The sequence below is a fragment of the Exophiala aquamarina genome (assembly GCF_000709125.1).
Source record: "Exophiala aquamarina CBS 119918 chromosome Unknown aczIA-supercont1.3, whole genome shotgun sequence".
In the NCBI taxonomy this organism is placed as follows: Eukaryota; Fungi; Ascomycota; class Eurotiomycetes; order Chaetothyriales; family Herpotrichiellaceae; genus Exophiala; species Exophiala aquamarina.
Genome location: NW_013550585.1, coordinates 1,414,615 through 1,433,321, shown reverse-complemented (window position 1 = coordinate 1,433,321; position 18,707 = coordinate 1,414,615). Strand labels below are relative to the sequence as shown.

Here is an 18,707-nt window from a genome sequence, read left to right as displayed (position 1 = left end):
CACGAGGGCCTTGACGAACAGGCAGTAACAGGCACAAGCACAAGCACAAGCACAGGCACAGGCACAGGCACCTCTGGAAATTGCGAGATTGCACCAGCAGGCACTTTCGGGGGCGGGGTTGGTTCGAAGATTGATGTCTTATCAACACCAACACCAACACCAATATGCCTGGAAGGCTCCTGCCCGCCGCCACCACCACCACCTTCACTGATAAAAACATCAAACCTTCCTCGCCGGTTCTACCATTAACATCCTCGGTGCTACTCATTTAATCCACCTGCTCTTCTCCCTCTTCCTCCACCTCTTCTCTCACCATTCAGTTCCTCTCCGTTTCCTTTCTACTCTTTCCTCATTGTCTGTCCTTTTCCTTTGCTGTGATGAAAGAGCTGACCACACTTGACCTCACTGACCTCCCTGAGCACATCAGGCGCCTTTTCAAGCCGGCACCACATGACTCTTTTCTGACCACCACAAGTGACTCACGGGAACGCAACGTCTAGATAACTTTGCACTGCCCGCTTCATGTTCCAGAAATGAAATAGAAAACCAAAAGCCTGAAAACTTCCGCTGAATACACCTCTCCATCAGCATACTCCTACTCCTTCTCCTTCTCATTCCCTTCTATTCCGCGTCACAATGAATATGAACTCTGCGCCGCCTCTAGTTACCACGACCTCTGCTCCTCAGCCTATACCAGCCACTTCCATCGAGGCCAAACTTGTCGTCCTCGGCGCTCAGGGCGTGGGCAAGACCTCTCTCGTCTCTCGATACGTCAATCCCACCTCTCAACTGTCTAGCAATGTCCAATCCACCATTGGCGCTTCTTTTGTCACCAAACGCATCACAGACCCTGACTCCTCAACCACCATCCGATTGCAGATATGGGACACAGCTGGACAGGAACGCTTCAGAAGCATATCTCGACTCTACTACCGCGGCGCCAATGCCGGCCTCTTGTGCTACGACATCACCAATGAAAACAGCTGGGAGGAAATGAAAACATGGCTGGCCGAGATGAAGGAGAATTGCGCCGATGGTGACATTATGCCCATAATACATGTTGTCGGCACTAAAAGCGACATGGTTGCTGATGACCCCGCTCGTCGCGAGGTTGTCTTCGAGAGAACCATTGCCTATGTTGCCGAGCAATTGGGTGGTATCACTGCACAGAGCACAGCTTCTACCCCTCCTCTGTCCATGCGACCAGGGGGCGTCAACCACAACAATGCCAATGTCATCCATAGCCCTGATTCCAAACGAAGCTCCGGTTTCTGGAACCAAGACATTGGCTGGGACAGCTGCCACGAGATCAGCGCAAAGGACGGGGAAGGCATCGAGGAGGTTTTCCGAGTAATTGCCCGAAAATTAATTGATCAAAAGCAACAAAAGGATGCGGCGGATTTCGCTCGTCTCCAACAAATCCCAGGCTATCGAAGTGAAAATGGCGACGACTATTTCGCCGGCCACCACGGCCATTCCGGCAGTTTTCGTGTGGGTTATGGTGACAAGAGACGAAGTTGGCTCGGTCTCCCCAGCGTCGGCCTAGGAGGTGGAGGAGAGGCGGATGGAGGAGCTGCATTTGGCACGCGTGATCCTGACGAGGCTCGACGCAGAGGAAGATGTTGTTGATTGGCCTATGAATTTGCTAGGCTGAGTATAGACGACCAAAGACCATGGGCGGCCATCTTCTTTTTTCAACTTGGCGGTTGTCTCATCCCCATGGTTGGCATTGAGACACTTGATTAGCGAGGCGTTTTCAGGCTGGGACGGGCGGCATTGCTCTCAATTGGGCGGTTTCAGGGTCAGGCGTACAGACCATACACGTACCCTTCTATTTTACGCCTCGCTTATGAGGAAAGGGAAAGACAGGGAAAGGGAGATCTAGACGGAATGATTGGTATTCACAGATTTAATGTCGGGTCAGTAGTTCACGCCCTGAATGAGAGTGGGGGAACATGCCCGGGGAAAACAACGCGGAGGGGTGGCAAACAGAACGAAATGGACAGACAAGGGCGGGAGATCGAGAGAGCCTGACGAACTGATTGATCGTTGAGTTGGGTACTCTATACCGGGAGCTACCTATGTCTACAGTATCAGCGAGAAATGATGACCTTTTTAGAGCAGATCATCCGAAGACGACGTAGACGGGAGAATTGACAATTGGCCATGGACGGATGGATGCACGGATGTCGTAAACCACCGCCTTCATGCTCTCGACACGACTTCATATATATATATATATCCATATGACGCTTATCGCGTCTCAATTTGATCTATTTGATCTATTTGATACATGACTCTGTATGACGTGGTACATTGAACGACCACGCATTTCCATCTCATCTCTCTCCACGCCTTTCCGCTTCGCTGTGTCATTCGCACGGGATCGAAACAGTCCGGTTCTTAATAGCATCATACATTCATTAGACAGGACAGCATTGAAGGAACCTCCGCGCGGGAGAAGGGGGGGGGGGGGGGGGGAAACAGAGACAGAGAACCAGTCCAGTTAGAAAAAGCCATGAATTAGATATAAATATACAAAACAAGTATGTTGGTGTTTGGTGTTGGATGGAATCCTTTCCCCCCTCCCTTCTTCGGAATACAAAATATTAGGTAGAGTGTGAGTCGTCTCGTCCTTTGGTGATCCAGCGCATGTAAGAAAAGAAGGGCACTCGGGGTGCTGTTGTAGATGAGGCATGCACCCTCCGTCCAAGTCCCAGTCCCTAGTCGCTTCCCTTCCTTCTTGGGGTCCCCTCTGTCTATCTGTCTGGTCTTGCCTAGTCCTTGTCCTGAAGGTCCTTTTGACATGACATATAGTTGTGTCTGTGTGTCTGTGTGTATGTGCGTGTGTATCGAAAGGGATTTCTTCTTGTAATACAGCAGCCACGCGTATCTGGTGATTGGAGAAGGAGAAAGTGAAAATTGCAAACACAAACATCAGAACGTGAATCAATAGTGTGAGACCATCCCTACCGTCCCTTCCTCCTCCAAGCCCCCCTTGCCCACTCAACAAACTTTTTTCTGGTCATTGATCGCTCTCCATTTCATACAAGGAGAGCTCATGCTGCGTTATCTATTGTTCATCTTGCCTTCGCCCTTTGCCTCATCGGTATGCACCATGGTTGCGAGCGGTTGAACTGCCAAGTGGGCATAACCAGGTCGACAGCGCAGTATAGCACAGCCATGACGGTTTGGACATTTTCCGTTCAGAATGCCTCCCCATTTGCAACATTCACATCGTTTAGAAAGAATCCTCAACAGGGCAGTCGACACTGTCGTGCCCATCTCTCTCGCAAAGAGCACACCACTTCTCTGGATCGATCACACCCGAGGTCTTGCCTGCCATCATACCAGCCTGGTCACCAATACCTTCTATCGGTCCTGCATTTACCGCTGGTGGAGCTGCCGGCCCCCTGAGCGAGGCGTTATCCATCAGCGGTGGACTGGGGTCTGACTTCGGCGGTGGAGGTGGAGCCGGTGATTCGACGTCTTTGGCCGTCGAGGAACTAGCAGCACTTGTACTCGATACAGGTGGTGGGGGAAGCGACGTGCTGGGTGCTGAGCTCGGTGAAAGTGAGCTCGTCGTGGGGACGGAGTTGTTGCTTTTCCGGCTCATCAACGGCGCTGGTCGATCCGTATCAGCAGGTGCGCTGTCAGCTGAATGCCTTTGGATACCCTTCAACACGTCCTTGCCAGCATTGCGTCCCAGACTACTTGTCTTGGATTTCGGCTTGCCAGGCCCGAACATGTTCGAGCAAGTGAGGATGTCATGCCCACCTTCCTCACAAATCTCGCACCACAGTGCAGCGCTGGATGCTGATATGTCCGTCACACCGTCCTCAGATCGAGCCCGTTCGAGGTTGCTGTCCAGGGAGTATTCGTGGTGTGCTGTGAGTGGTTTGACAGGACTGGCACCACGCGACTGAGCATCGTGCCAGGTATCCTGATGACTTGACCTTTGACCCTTGGCCTTGGGAGAACCAAGGACAACCGTTCTTTGGCTTCCAGCGCTGAGATGCTTCCGTGCCAGATCTTCGCTACTCTCCCTTGAGTGACCACCAGGAGACATGGCGGTTCGGATCCCAAAGGCTGCACCGGGGAGTGGGAAGCGAGACATGGCCACACTATTGCGAAGCTGTTTCACCTCATTGGCAAGTTCTTCCTCATGCAGAGATTTCTGTTGGAGGAGTGCTTCCAGATCACGGATCTGCTCTTGCATGCTGAATCGATTTCCATCGGTGCTATTCGTGTTTGATGCGGTTGTGGAGCTGTCGTTATTCTTGAAGGAGTTTCCGTTCATCTTGGGTGACGTGTTATGCGTCTCATTGAGGGATTGTATGATGGCTTTGAGGCCTCGGATTTCATCATCTTTGGCACTCAGCTGGGACTCCCTTTCCGGGTTCCCGAACCCACTTGATGGATATCCATTCAATTGTTCTTCTGTCTTGATGCGTTCTCGTTCTCTTCGAAGCTCCGAGCGCGATCGTTCGACTTCACCGCGAAGAAACTCGACTTCGCCTCTGGCTTCAGCCTCGCCCCTTCTTGCGTCTTCCAGACCCTCCTCTAGTTCTTGCACCAGTTCTTCCAGCTGCTTAAGCTGCTGGGCGACGGTCTCGACGTCTTCACTCCGATCCTGTAGATTTCTAACTTCTTCAAGTAACTCATCCACCCGTTTCTCGTAGACTCGTTCCGTTTCGGTGCTTGCCATCTCGAGCGTATCAATCGTAGATCTAAAGTCAGCTCGGTTGGCGTCAAATTCGGCGGTGAGGAGCTTGATCCGGTCATTCTTTTCCCGAAGGACGTCCCGGAGAGAGGCTACATCTCGAGGTAGGTCTATATCGTCCACCGAGCTGCCTCTTCTACTGGCGCCCTCTTCCAAACCTGCGATCAACTTCTGTAATTCGTTGAAGTTGTGCTCCATTTCTGTAAAGTTTGCATGCTGATCTCTCAATTGGCGCTTGGCCTCGTTGAGCTCGTCGGTCAGATTTCGGATCTTGCCTTCATATTGGGCAGCATCGGCGTCTCCGACCCTGGATGCGAAGGGTGTAGGCGTAGGCGTGGAATCAGCATCTTGTTCTGGGATTTCATCGAAGCTCGACTCGGGACCTAACGACGGGCTGGTGCCGGGGTAATTGGGGGTGGATGTGCTTTGCCTTAGACTCTGGCTGAAATTGTTTGTTGTTCGTGGGCCGGGACGGCTGAACTGACCTACTGCACCGTTTGTGCTTTTTCCTAGGCCGATGCCACTAGGCCGTGTCTTGGGGGTGGCTAATGTTTTCGGGGTGGGAGTGTTGACTTTGCGTAAAGGACTTGCCGGTCGAGGTAAGGACTCCCGTCGGGCGGGAGGCTTGAGCGCAGGACTAGCTGCACCTGCTCTCATTCCGGGGCCAACGGACTGACTGAAATTGGGTTTGGCAAGGCCTGGTGTTCTCCCTCCCTGATTGAAACTACTCAATCGGGTAGGAGTGCCAGGTCCAGGACTGGCTCTAAGTCCCAGGCCAGATCCAGAACTGCCAGGTTTCTTGATAGCCTTTTCCAAGGGCAGGAATATGCCAGCACCGGGGATTGTGGTCTTGAAGTAGTATTTTCCATCAACATCGCCAGAGTTCTTTCCTCGTGGTGCATATTCTGTTGCAAGTTGTACACCTGCAAATGTCCCCCTTTTTCCCGCCACCGGGCCGATGAATTTCACAGTGCCGTGCATGTCGCCAGGCACCATGACGGTGTCTCCGACACGGATTGACGACATGATGGGGAAGAGTTCGATGGTTGCAGATGAGTACTCGCGATCAAGGAGGACAATTCGAGGTGGAGGATGGACACCGGGGTGACGGTACGGTTGTGGATAGGGTTGTGATAATTTATTTGTCCTTTAATAAAGCAACTGATGAGGCGGCGCGATGGCTCTGATGGAAAGGGATTGCTGTTGCTGCATGAAGGGCGACGTGCGGGTTTGACGATCTGGAGAAATGCGCAAAGACGGCGCAGGGTGGTTAATTTAGATAGATAGGGCGTATGCGAAGTGCCGGACTCCTATTGTCAGATGCAGGTTTGTCAACGAACAACCATCAGCGTGGAATTTTCGGTCCATCAACATAACCGACAACAGGTTGATTGAACAGTACCTGCAGGCAGGAGTTGCTGTAGGAGAAGTGGCAGACACACCACAAGCAGATGTCAGGTAAACAAAAGACGTAAGGGTGTGAACAATGGACACGTTTAGCAGATAGTTTTGGGTCGACCCGAGAATGAGGATGGTGGTTCGCTGGCGTCTGGCGGGCAGAGCGGGCAGAGCGGGTGTTGCAGGCAGGGATGGTCCAGTATCGGCTTCTCGTTGGTGAACAATAACGGACTAGGTGGAGTGGGTGTGGGTTGTGGACGTGGTCGAGGGCGGCAAACAACAGCGGACGGGTCCCAAGAGCATCCGTCGACTGACCCTGTGGAGTGCATCCATGGGCCTGCAAGAACAACAATTCATTTTTTAATTAATGATGAACAAGGATCCTCGATCCAGACAGGAATGGGAATCGCAAAAGAAGGCCGGACGGTGTTGTTCGCCTAGTCAGAGGCTCAGAGCCGAACCTCTTAGGGGCCTGTTTTACCCACGAGGCGAAATCATTTCATCGTCCATCCTCATTTCCTCACCAGCACTCGGTAGATCGGAATATGCCATTAATTAATATTGCCAGCGTGCCTTATTCGCTCCGCTAGGCCATCAACCCATGGATGCCCAGCACCAATGCCGAGCAGCGCACCAGCTCGCGAAAGCTCGTGAAATTGCACAGCACTACCCGACTGACGGTGGCTTTCTCCTACTCGTGCTACAGCCTCGCCGTCCATGCGCGCCACAGGAGTTCTGACTCTTGACAGGCCACGGGAATAATATGCATATTACTACGCCTGTTTTCTGCCTTTTTCCTGGCTAGCCGACTCGGTACATAGGTCTGGATACTCCGCACAGCAGAACAGGGTTGCGGGTCCGTCGCACACACTTCATGCATCCCACAATCTTGATGCACCGGGCGATCCTCCTTGGAAACGGACATTGTGTATCTCCCACCAGTTGCTTGTCCTTGTTGACCATGCTCGTTCAGAGCTGCAATCGGAAGGTTGCCACCTCGAAGGCACGCAACTCAATGTTAATGCTGAGCTTGTTCTTTCCTGAAATCTCCACCTCCTCCAGGTCGTCCTCCAGCACGTTGGTTCTGAATACCTTCTTGACCGGCAGGGTCGTCTCGATCGTGCCTCTGGTCTTTCCACCCAAGCTTTCGTAAATGCGAAGAATCACACTTTGCCCAGACCGTTGGCTAAGTTCTCCACGTGAGACATCCTCATCATCTTCGCCACGTTTGATCGCGTCCAGCACAAGAGACTTGCCTCCACTGAGCGTGATGGTACTGAATATCTCCTTTGGTGGCGTTTTATCCACCAACGATACAAGTCTCAGTGGGTGATTGAAGTTGTATGCTGCACGAACAGTCTCACTGCTCAATGATCCTTGATGGGGCATAATAGCCCACTTGATATGATGGCGGCCCATGTCGGCATGGGCGTCTGGCGCTTTCGGTGAACGAAGCAGCGACAGTCGCTGCAGATTGCCGACCGTGGCGAAGCCATACTTGGAATCGTTCAGGATCGACACCCCATACTCGGCTTCTGACAAGTCGGCAAACTTGTGGCAACACACTTCAAATTTGGCCATGTCCCAACTGTTCACTGTTAGCCATCTCCATCCCCAAATCAAATGAGATCATGCTTACCTGGTGTTGTAGTGAGTCGGTCGACGGATGAGGCCATATTGACTTTCGTAGCTGGCTTCCGTGTTGCTCACATCCACTGGAAACTCGACTTTCAAAAACTTCATTGTCTCGTGCCACTCAACTTCCGCTTCAACCGACACATATCCGCCATCGGCTTCGCCATTGGTTGCATCGAGACTGATGGTTGTCTTCACCCAACTGTCGTCACTGACTTGCGTCTTGGTAGCCACACTTACACTGTACGGTCCTGTCTCGACAATCTCTGTAGCCTCAGACTTAAGCTCTTTCCTTGATTCCAGGTGAAAGACCTCAACATCCCACGCTTGCCAGTAAAGGGGCTTGTCATCAAAGATGACCAGCTGATTGGCCTTTCCACCCTGAGCGACAACTTCTCGGTCGGCCTTCAAGTCAAACAGAGAGGTAATGACACCTGCTTCCACTTGAACTCGGAAACGGCTATTCTTCAGGACAAAAACGCCTTTCTTGACTTCTTCAACGGATGCTGTGGATTGGCACGCCGAAGCAGGCGACGTCTTGATGATTCCCGGGCCACCAGAGACCAATGTGTAATGGTGCTCCTGAGAAGAACTCTCTACATCAGGGATGCGCAATAGCTCCGTTCGATTCCATGGCGCAGTGTTGACTGCAGCCAGCTCGACATTAGCCTTGATATGATGCGAGAGCCCGAGAACTGTTAAGGCATCTTCCTTGAGCTTGCCTCCCAACTTGGCGTTGTGCGCGTATAGGGCGTTGGAATCATCGTAGCACATCTCAATAGAGCTTCCTGGGAGACAATCGTGGAACTGACACAAGAGCACGTTCTCCCACATCTCGTCAATCTCCTTTTTGGGGTATTTGTAACTCTTGCTCTTCAACGATGCTAGCGTTGCCAGATACTCAATGTCGTGTAAAAGCACCTCCTGCTGTCGATTGTTCCTCTTGTTATTTGCTTGCGTAGTATACGTGCCTCGGTGAAGCTCAAAGTAAAGCTCCCCATACCACGTGGTGAGCTTGGTGCCGTTCGCGATCTTCTTCTCTAGGTTGGCGAAGAAATCATCCACAGATTTCCCCATATGCACTCGCGGCAAGAGCCCTGTAGTGTCGCTCATTCCACGACACCGTCGCAATTTTTCCAGCATATCTCTGGTGGGGCCACCGCCACCATCACCCTTTCCAAAGACAAGTAGAGACGTATTGTCTTGGTTCAGGCTCTTGTGTTGGGAGACACTTCTTTTGACATCGCCGAAGTTAGCATCAGCAGTATAGGTCTCGCTGGGAGCCATATGACAGATGACCTGACTGCCATCCAGACTGACCCAGTTGAAAGTGGTGTGAGGGAAGTTGTTGATATTGTTCCAGCTCAACTTTTGCGTGAAAAACCTGGTCATGCCTGCCAGCCGACAGATCTGAGGTAGCTGACCAGAGTAGCCGAAAGTGTCGGGAAGCCAGAACGTCTGGCACCTTTCACCAAAGTTGCTCTCGAAAAATCTCTGTCCATACATAAATTGGCGAACTAGCGATTCACCACTGGGCATATTGGTGTCATGCTCAACCCAACTTCCACCAATGGGGTGGAATCTTCCCTCTTTAACCTTTGTCTTAACTCGGTCAAAGACATATGGATAGTTTTGCTTCAGCCACTTGTATTGTTGAGCTTGACTGACGGCAAAACGGTGCTCCGGGTACCGATCCATCAGGTCACACTGGTTGGACCAACTCCTCGCCACCTTGCGCTTCGTTTCAGCCCATGGCCAGAGCCAGCATGTGTCAATGTGGCAATGCCCAATGCCGTAGACCAGAGAAGTCTCGTCCGAGTCATATACCTTGGGCGAGTCGACCAATTTGCCAATGTACTTCTGAGCAATCTTACGTCCCTTCTCGATAGAATCCTGGGATCCATCGCCAGCAATGAATGTGTCAATGATCTGGTTGGCAATTTGCAAGGCTTCATGCTTTTCCCAACTGTCACCAGGAAATTCTCTCGCCGCATCTCCAATAATCCAGAAATCCACATAGAGTTGGCGGACGGTGAGGTTCACGTCGACAATCTGGGCCTTCCACAATTGATAATATTTGTTAGGGTCCGGTGGCTGGATGCTGTCGCCACCTGGAGCATTGCCAAACATTCCATTGCAGGCCATCTCGATGTAGAACACATGCTCTTTTCCATCCCGCCAGCTCTTAGGGAGGATCCATTCTGTGCGATCGCCACCACCAGTCAGACCTTGTAAAGGATCTCCGTCTTCGGTCCATACCATTCCCTCATTGTTAGCATCCCAATGAAATTCCAGGTGTTCTCCATCTCGCATCTTCTTAGGGACAGTGAGTTGGATCCTGAACCAATGAGTTGACCACGCAGGACCGAAGGACTCCCCACGGTGGGTAGGTTGAAATTTGTGAGAAGTAGCATCCTTGAAGGTCGGGCGTGCTAGATCGGGTGGGGAGTAGACCGAGAGCTTCACGTGGTCAGAATCATCGACGATGTCGTGGTAAAGCTTACTGTAGGAGGTGCGTCAGCGAGCGGCAGCCAAAAGGTGTCAGGTAGAGAAGACTTACGACCGTAGATTCTGTTTCTCATACTGGCCATCCGAGGTAAATTGGCGCAGGCGGTCTGTATAAATACTCTCAATCTGTTGTCCAACAGGACCTGAGGATAGTTGCGGATAGGACGATTGAATGCGATGGGCTGTTTCTCCACCCATGATTGTTGTTGAAGCGAGAGGAAACGCAATCAGACAGGCTTCTTCACAGGTACAAGGAGATTTTAAAGAGCGTATTACTGGGGACTGAGGACAACGATGAGGATCAGGAGCTAATTGAAAGAGAGGTGTGCGTGGTAGTATTGCTGTGGCTAGTAGGAGGTCAGATGGACATGGCATTGGCACTGGCACTGGCACACGGCATGCAGGGCAACTTGGTGTTTCATTGACGAAGACTCCGTACTCCGTGCAGCACAGCCAGGCAGGTGCGGGGTAGCCGCCCAATTTGGAGAAGGATCTCTCGTTCCTGCATCATGGAATCATCACCGCCAAATAACAAAATAACGTGATCGCTTTCTTGGCGAGCATCCGTGAGCTGAAGTCGAGTTACGAGGCTGAGCATTCCATATATCCGTCCGCAATAAGATGCTATATATGATCTATCATTTGGAATTAAATCCACGGTCTATCGTCTTCTGATTTATCAAAACGCCCTTGCCCATGCCCATATTTACCATTCGCCGTCGTCGCCGTCTGAGCTAGTCCTACCACCGTGATACTCTGCTTCAGTTTTCTTCGCCGCCGTTGTGATGTCCTCCTGGTCAATCTCTGCTTGGCCCCCTCGAGCACATTGACGAATTGGCTCTGTCCACTCTGATAAGCTGTGACGAGATCCATCGACTTACCCCGCTTATGGCTCGCTTTGTCATCTCGACTCTTCTTCTTGGTCTTTTTGGTCGACCAGATCTGATCGCTGTACATCTGGTATGGTGTTGCTTGGATCGCAAGTTGCCTTTCTTGAGGTCTAGACCAGCGACCTCGACCTCTCCCGCTGTCTCGTCGGCTTGATATAGAGAGTGACCGCAACAGACCATTGACTCCCTTCTGTAGACTAGAGCGTTTATTGTTCCTTTGCGACTTCTTCCGCTCGATGGAGTTTGGATCTATGCATGGGCACGGATATTCCTCAGCTGACTTGATACGTGCTTGCTCCTTCTCCAATGAGTTGTCTCGAGCCTGCAATTGTGACGAGTCTGAGACAGGACTGTCGACTCTCAAATCATCATCTAGCCAATTCTCAGACCAATGCCTACTTCTGTATTCCCGGCGTGAACCACTGGAAGAGAATGGGGTCTCGCCTCGTTCTTGCAGCGCAGAAAGTTGGCCTGGGGTGTCAAAAATCGGACTTGGTGGGCACATGCTTTTCAAATCAGGTGGCGATGGGAGAAGTGCGGACTCAGCTCCATCAGAAATCGTCACCGACATGGCATCAGGTAATGGCAGGGTTTGTGCAACAGTAATTGATAGCTCGACTGACGATACTTGAGCCGAAGGTGAAAAGGGTTGATCATAGGCTGCTTGACGGGGATGGTCTGATGCTGAAGACAGTGGCGAGACAAGCTCGTTCCGACGGTCTTGTAGATTGCGCGAGAATTCGGCGAAGCTTGGTGCATTCTTCTTGCTAGTGGACCTCAGAGAGATGCTAGATACTGATGCTCTTGGTCGTGGCCGAGGAGGAGTTGGAGGGCGAGGCGATGGCGATCTACTTAGACTCAAGCGGTTGACCAGAAGCGGTGCAACCGTATCTCTGCAAGCTTGAGGCTGATGTATTTTTGGCATAGGTGACAAATCCGGTAAGTCTTCAAGATCGCGATAACCCCCATACATGCGTATTATATTCGTGATTGTCGTATCAGTGCTGTATACACTGGAGGAGCGCCTTTGTCGTCCGAATGGTGACAGCGGCAAAGGCTTATCTAGATCGGAGGGAGTCGATCTTGCAGATGCATGTTTGGGAGAAAGCAGAGACCCCGGTGATGGAGATGCTGGCAGCTCAAGTCCTTGGTTTTGCAGGCTCAGGAGCGCTTTCGACGGTGGAGGCGAGGAGACCAGCACACGCTGAGAAAACCCTGGTCGTGAGTCCATCTTCAGCATCCGTTTGATCTGACAGCCGAAAACAACATCTCTTCACAGCTCATTCGGTACTCAACATGCTGTACCTCATTTTTCTCACAAAATGCGGATTTGTTGTGTGAGAGCATGTAAATACAACTAGCCCATCCACTGCGCACCGGCTTCAGCCACTCAACCACAGGCAATATATTGGCAGCGCGGACAAAGATGGCTGCTTGCAGCCACGGCCATCTCAGCAGCCACGACAACCATCTTCTTTGTCCGTAGAATCCTCCGGGAACATATATGTACGCCTAAGACAGTCAGATTATTGTATGTGGTGGAATCTAGTTTAGTGATGTATAGGTGAGTTTAGTATTCGTGGTGATGGCGGCCACATTCCCCGGACATTCCCACCTTGTCCGGACATGGCAAATTCGTTGCGGAAGTTTTCATAGATTAGCGGCTTTGGCCAGGTCTTCTTTTGTCAATTCATCGCCCGGTCTTCTAATGTCTCCCAGCCGACCCACTCGTCTAAGCCTTGCTATCATGTCTTCGTCTCCAAAATGGCTGTTATGCTCGAATGTCGGTTCTTGGTTGTAAGCATAGCGAGAAGCATCAGTTAAGATTCTCGCAGTCATGCCAAAGACTCGATATCTTGCTAGCTTGTCTAGATGGCTTGCTGCAGCTTTCTGATCTTCATTCTTCTTCGGTTTTGACACGGTTTGGTTGGTGACTGGAACAAAGAAATTATGCATCCTCCACCGACTTTGGTGCCAATCAGTCCACGTCCCTTTGTACCAATCGCTCGGTTTCCCAGGCAGGTTTTGCTGGTTAGGTAGGTCTTCCGTATACAAGAAGTTTTTGAAAGGGGCTGAGAAAACAGCGGCTACCTCTCTGGCATCCAGTCTAGGCAGCAGCCTTTCCGCCACGCTGGCATCCAACCCAGTCTCAGGGTCATGGGAATGTAGAAAAGCCACGCAGGGTCGCACGACAAGCTCGGTCTTGGCAAGATTTGTGGGCATTTCACATAGATGCTCGACACGAAACGGCGATGGCAAGGATTCCGATCGTCGAGGAAGGCCAATTTCTTCAGAAGCCTCTCTTCTCGCAGCTTCGAATGCCGTTTCTCCAGGTTCAGCTTTACCACCGGGCAAGGCTGCTTGTCCAGAGTATGAACTGAGAGTACTGGCACGCATTGTGATAACGACCTTCAGGTCGCCTTTCTCATCAGCGAAAAGCAGAATGAGGACCGCCGCCTTCCTCGAGATTGGCATCGTAGGCCATGCCGTAGGTGGCGAGGCATACGATCTCAGCCGGGCAAGTGCTTTCTATAAATCATCAATCACATAAACTTTTGATGCATAGAGTGGTTTCAAACCTTGGATTCCTCAGAGAGAGGTGCCATCTTGTCGTAGTGGTTCTGTGAGACAAATGTCCGGTAAAACAGTACCGTTGGCTGGGAGAGTCTTTTCAGTCTCACGGGATATGTCCTCAGCATACTCTGAAACGCTGAGAGTGAATAAATGAGGTTCCTTTAAGGCCCTTAATACTGACTGGTCCTAACTTATGCTACGGAAAAGAAAATCAAAGCCGAGGTAAGTCGTGCTCGATCTGGACGGTTGGCGGAAAGATGTTTGCGTCAGGCCGAAAGTCACAGCAATCAAGTTTAATTGATGATTAATTCTGGGGAGCGCTTCACGCTCCAGTATGAACCCACGCTGCTAAGGTATTGGCTACGAATAGAAGTGAGATTGAGCAGGACAGGATTCCATCTGGTTTTCCCATCTACAGTAGCTTTCCCTACGGACAAGGGTTTGGGGCTGTGGTACGTAGCTCTGCTTCGCAGTCGAGATATTTTCTAGGTATTGCCAGTTTTACATCTCTTGTCTTCTATGCGTGTAGAGCCACCGCAATAGCATGAGCAAGAATTTTGGTGCAATTTCCGGGCAAGGAAATCCCTACCAACGACATTTGCTGTCCGAAGCGTTTCATCCATCAAGACGTGCCTGTGTATCTGCCAGTCACCGTACGGATATGTAGTCCGTAGTCATCGTGGAGGGCAATCTGCTATGGCACAGAGCTTCTGCCGGAGACCGGAATCTCGCATTCCTCCGGTAAGATGTTCTTCGAATTCCTCAGCATACACAAATTGGCCTGTTCGAATCCGAGTAGCTATGCTTGCTATTGAGTTGCAGTCATGCACTCACATATGCATGTCTCATAGAGGCCATTGTGCAGCAGTTCTGAAAAGATGGTAGTCCCAGTATTCTAATCAGAACTCTCAAGGGCAGTGCTCGTTGGTGTATGGATGCTCCGATACAATTAACCGGTTGTAGCGGACGCTGTCCTTCCTTTGGGGACAGACGAGCGGGTTATTGAGAATAAGCGCTTGATGCATGTATTCCAGGTTCTAGTTTTCAATCGTCATGGCCCTTTCGTGATCCTCCGAAAGTAATCTTCTGGCGTTTGTTTGATCTTGCATCGGTGTCATCGTCGTTAGCGGAGGCACTCTTTTTCTTCTTCTTATCCGCCTTCTCGGTGGTAAAGCTCGCTGTCGGGGTGCCGGCATGTGGCGTACTCGTAGCGCTGCTAGGCGAATCTGAATCCCGCATGTATGATACTGAGCTTCTCGTGAACACGCGATCAGTCTCGTTAATCACGGCTTTCCGACGTCCTGCGCCGAGTCCACCACCAACTGCGCTCCCAGAAACGGTACCTCCTGCCGAACTTGCAGCGGCTGATACCGCAGATGCCTTGATGTAGTTGTCAAATCCTTTCACAATATTGCCTGCGACGGATGTCTCCTCGAGGTAGGTCGACTCTTGTCGATAAATCTGGTCTTCGATAGCCGCCTATCACTATTAGATGAATGTCTCGACATGGGCAGATTAGATGAAACGGACTAGGTTACGGTCTAGAAGCCTCTTCTTCTGGAGAGTGTCCCGCAAGTCACGGCGCAGTTTCTCGTAATATGGGAGGCCGGGGCGATCAGCACTGGCCGACGCGGGCTTGCTCGCAGTGGCAGGCGGTACATTCTCGGCCATGATGGGAACGGCCCCACATTCAGACGCTAAGTAATGGTTCTGAAATATGGACGAACGGGATGGGAGTTGAATCAATTGATGGTTGTGTCGAGTTTCGGAAGAGGGAAAGGGCATATAGTCGCTCTCACCCACTTGGATTGGGGGCAGTCGTCAAGGCAGGGAAAAGCTGGACGCAATTCGAACCGGATTGGAACGAGGGTGTTGCCGCCCTACGCTCTCCTCTAGCTCGTGCGAGTCAGGGGCGAGTGTACAGTGATTAGTAAAAGCGGCCGCTGACGCCTTCAGCCGGGACTCGTGAAGATTGCGAGTACATGCGTAGCAGCTCACATTGACCTTTTAAGCAAGACTACGGAATTCTAGGCAACGACTGGCACAGGTGCCTGCCTACACTCACGATCACAATTAAGACCACAACTTTCGACGCAGACATTGTTTTGAATGAAATGGAGCTCGTGTTAGGATCTTCTACGCCGCAAAAGCACCGGAAAATTTACTCGCAAGTCACTAGGGGGATTACCCAGGCCGTGCCGCCTTCCACAGCGACCTATGTGACTTATCCACGAGATGGTTTCAGTTTGCTTACAATGAGCATTGCACCCTCCGATACAGCAAGCTGGTTGAAGACTCAACTTCCAGTCGAGCTAGGACATACATCTACCTGGCTACGCTACTTGTTCAAGGTGGAAACTGGGCGCACTTGAAGCTAAGGCTTTAGAAGCCGGCAAGTTGCCTGGATGGTACGGTCACCACCGAGGACTGATGCTCCTTTCTGCCATGATCCTTGCAGGTGCATGCATTCGTACCCAGCTAGACACAGAGAGATGCAGACAAGCCCAGAGGCGCCGAACATCCAGGAATGGTTAGTTCTACATTATTGTCTCAAGCTCTTTGCATTGAGATCCTTTGAGCATCTGGTCTCACGCTAGAGCCATGGTTGGGCGCTTAATTGCAAATCCTGAGTTCGCCTTGTTAGAAAGAACTGTCAACTGTCCGCTAGTTTAAACGACGGGCACTTTAAATATTCTGCGTGTCCGGCGAGGACTCCGCAATTTCCTCTCCTTGCTTTTCTGGAACAACTTCACGCGTACACATCGACCCTGTTTCTCTGCCTCAATACCAAAGAGACGAGGCATTCTAACCAATTGAGTGGGGTCAGAATATAATGACTACAGGTATGTTTCTGCCATTGTGCTCAGACCGCTACGATCCCGTTACGGCTGATCTCCACTAGACGAAACAGAGACTCCCTCTCCAGACAACGACATATATCCCGTCCAAACAGACCCAATGGATCGTAAAGTTGATCATGCAAGTGTGTCGCAGCAATCTCTTGAAGGTGGTCAACGTCCGCGAAGTCCCCAGAGCATACCGGACATAGCGTCCTTGCGAATCACGGAGCGTTCCCAGGAAAACTTACCGACAACTCACCAGAAGCCCGTAGACTCGGACGCTATAGACTCACTATCTTCGACCATGCTGTTGGCCCGAGATTTTTCATGCTCTTTTGATGAAGTGTTCCGTTCTTTATCAGCAGGTGATGACCTTCCTGACTCATCGAAAAATGCACATACGGACCAATGCTTTGAACGAGCCTTGGTCTGGGGTGTTCATTTAGCACAAAAGACAAAGACCTTATGCGAGACCATCGGGGAACATGACACATATCATGACAAAACGGTCGAGGTACTGGTGAAGGAGGCTAAGCAATTATGCACCTTCCAACCGAAGAGTGAAAAAATCGTCGGCCTACTTGGACGTTCTGGAGAAGGTGGGATCTTGTCAACATTGGCAGTTTTCGTATTCTTACGTGTACCAGGAAAAAGCAGTCTGATCAACTCGCTCCTAGGATTCACCGACCTAGCGCCGGCAGTAAGTGATTCTTACCAAGCGTTCGTGTGCAACACACGTCTCATGCATATTGTAAGGGAGACATAGGTTCGGCATGTACCTCTGTTGTGACTGAATTCCGACAAAAAGACAGCCGTCATACTGCTCAAATCACTCTTGAGGTTGAGTATTACACAGCGGCAGAAACTGAAGAGCTTTTAGCAGACATGGTGGGGAACTTCAGGAAAGTGCAATTGCTCCCCAAAGCACAGGGTACAGAAGAGCGAGAAGCCCTCCCACGAGATAAACAGCACTCCGAGAATCAATCAGAAGAGGCCTGGTCCGCTCTCGAGGCCGCATTTGGACACCATGAAGCATTTGGGAGATCTTTCCTCCTTGATCAATCTGAAAGGGCACATGACCGAATTGTGTCACAATTGAACCAATGGACCAAACTTCTTCACTGGCCAGAGGAAGCAAAAGATGGAAGATATTCAGTAATGGCAGACAGCGAAGAAAATTGTACCGCGAAAATACATCACTTCATGCAGAATGAGTTCTGGCCCTTCACGAAGATTATGCGGTAAGCACGATTCTCCTGATTCTCCTCTTGGTCAGCCCGATCCCTACTTCAGTAGTGTGCGCCATCACGGCTGGAGTTTTCGAGGTACTGACTTTGGCGTGTTCTATAGCATTTTCGTAGACTCAGATATACTCAAGTCCGGTATTGTGCTTACGGATCTACCTGGTTAGTATGGCATTACATGAAAGTCATAACGTTAATATTATTCTCAAAGGTCGAAGCGATACCAATACTGCGAGGATTAAAACCGGTCAGATGTACCTCCAAAGATGTGATTGCGTTTTTATCCTTGCGAATATCTCGCGTGCGGTAACTGATGACTCACTGAAATCCTCGGTATACTCAATGCTGGCCCAAGAGATGCCTCTTGAATGGGAGATGAATCGCGCCAGAAGGCTTCAGGCTATTGTCATATGCACCAAGACTGATGTGAGCACTCGAAACTTGTACTTCTACTCTTCACTGATGTACTTCAGGAGATCAATATCTCGGCAAATAAGCGAGCGCTCATTCCAGACAATGGCCCAGAGTTCGAGTCTTGCATCCAAAAGCTAGAGAAAGACACAAAGCAAGCCAACAATGAGAAAAGCAAAAAGTTCTTCAAGACACAGTAGGTTGATTTGCATGATACAAAGACAGGTAATACTGAAATATGGTCTTCAGGATGAAGAGCCTGCTCATAAAGGCGCGAAATAACAGTGTGAGGTCGAAGCTCCGGCGGAACTACCAGTTGCAGAACCCAAAAGACGAGCTCAACGTATTCTGCGTGTCCAGCAGAATGTATGAAAAGTGGGCCGACACAGACAGGGCCGACAGGGATGGCGCAGACAGGATGCTTGAATTGAGTGGCATACCCTTGTTGCGCCTATTCTGTCGCTCACTGAATCGTTCAGACAGG

General features: G+C 50.8%; 7 protein-coding genes across 7 annotated transcripts; 2 read left to right on the top strand and 5 right to left on the bottom strand.

The window, feature by feature from the left end:
- Positions 1 to 642: 642 nt before the first annotated feature.
- On the top strand, positions 643 to 1,629 carry A1O9_04106 (uncharacterized protein; the record flags this gene model as incomplete). The annotated part of the gene is made up of 1 exon (XM_013406398.1): positions 643 to 1,629. One exon carries the CDS (start codon positions 643 to 645, stop codon positions 1,627 to 1,629), a length of 987 nt encoding a protein of 328 aa, XP_013261852.1.
- A 1,612-nt stretch (positions 1,630 to 3,241) lies between these two features.
- A1O9_04105 (uncharacterized protein) lies at positions 3,242 to 5,749 on the bottom strand (the record flags this gene model as incomplete). The annotated part of the gene is made up of 1 exon (XM_013406397.1): positions 3,242 to 5,749. One exon carries the CDS (start codon positions 5,747 to 5,749, stop codon positions 3,242 to 3,244), a length of 2,508 nt encoding a protein of 835 aa, XP_013261851.1.
- A 1,341-nt stretch (positions 5,750 to 7,090) lies between these two features.
- Positions 7,091 to 10,462, bottom strand: A1O9_04104 (alpha-mannosidase; the record flags this gene model as incomplete). The annotated part of the gene is made up of 3 exons (XM_013406396.1): positions 7,091 to 7,709; positions 7,761 to 10,259; positions 10,317 to 10,462. The coding sequence occupies 3 exons, from the start codon at positions 10,460 to 10,462 to the stop codon at positions 7,091 to 7,093; spliced, it is 3,264 nt and encodes a 1,087-aa protein (XP_013261850.1).
- Positions 10,463 to 10,912: 450 nt separating this feature from the next.
- A1O9_04103 (uncharacterized protein) lies at positions 10,913 to 11,845 on the bottom strand (the record flags this gene model as incomplete). The annotated part of the gene is made up of 1 exon (XM_013406395.1): positions 10,913 to 11,845. The coding sequence occupies exon 1, from the start codon at positions 11,723 to 11,725 to the stop codon at positions 10,913 to 10,915; it is 813 nt and encodes a 270-aa protein (XP_013261849.1). The 5' UTR covers positions 11,726 to 11,845.
- A 959-nt stretch (positions 11,846 to 12,804) lies between these two features.
- Positions 12,805 to 13,629, bottom strand: A1O9_04102 (uncharacterized protein; the record flags this gene model as incomplete). The annotated part of the gene is made up of 1 exon (XM_013406394.1): positions 12,805 to 13,629. The coding sequence occupies one exon, from the start codon at positions 13,627 to 13,629 to the stop codon at positions 12,805 to 12,807; it is 825 nt and encodes a 274-aa protein (XP_013261848.1).
- A 1,143-nt stretch (positions 13,630 to 14,772) lies between these two features.
- A1O9_04101 (chromatin modification-like protein EAF6) lies at positions 14,773 to 15,399 on the bottom strand (the record flags this gene model as incomplete). Its single annotated transcript, XM_013406393.1, has 2 exons — positions 14,773 to 15,207; positions 15,259 to 15,399. 2 exons carry the CDS (start codon positions 15,397 to 15,399, stop codon positions 14,773 to 14,775), a joined length of 576 nt encoding a protein of 191 aa, XP_013261847.1.
- A 1,473-nt stretch (positions 15,400 to 16,872) lies between these two features.
- Positions 16,873 to 17,813, top strand: A1O9_04100 (uncharacterized protein; the record flags this gene model as incomplete). The annotated part of the gene is made up of 2 exons (XM_013406392.1): positions 16,873 to 17,268; positions 17,325 to 17,813. The coding sequence occupies 2 exons, from the start codon at positions 16,873 to 16,875 to the stop codon at positions 17,811 to 17,813; spliced, it is 885 nt and encodes a 294-aa protein (XP_013261846.1).
- Positions 17,814 to 18,707: the final 894 nt, after the last annotated feature.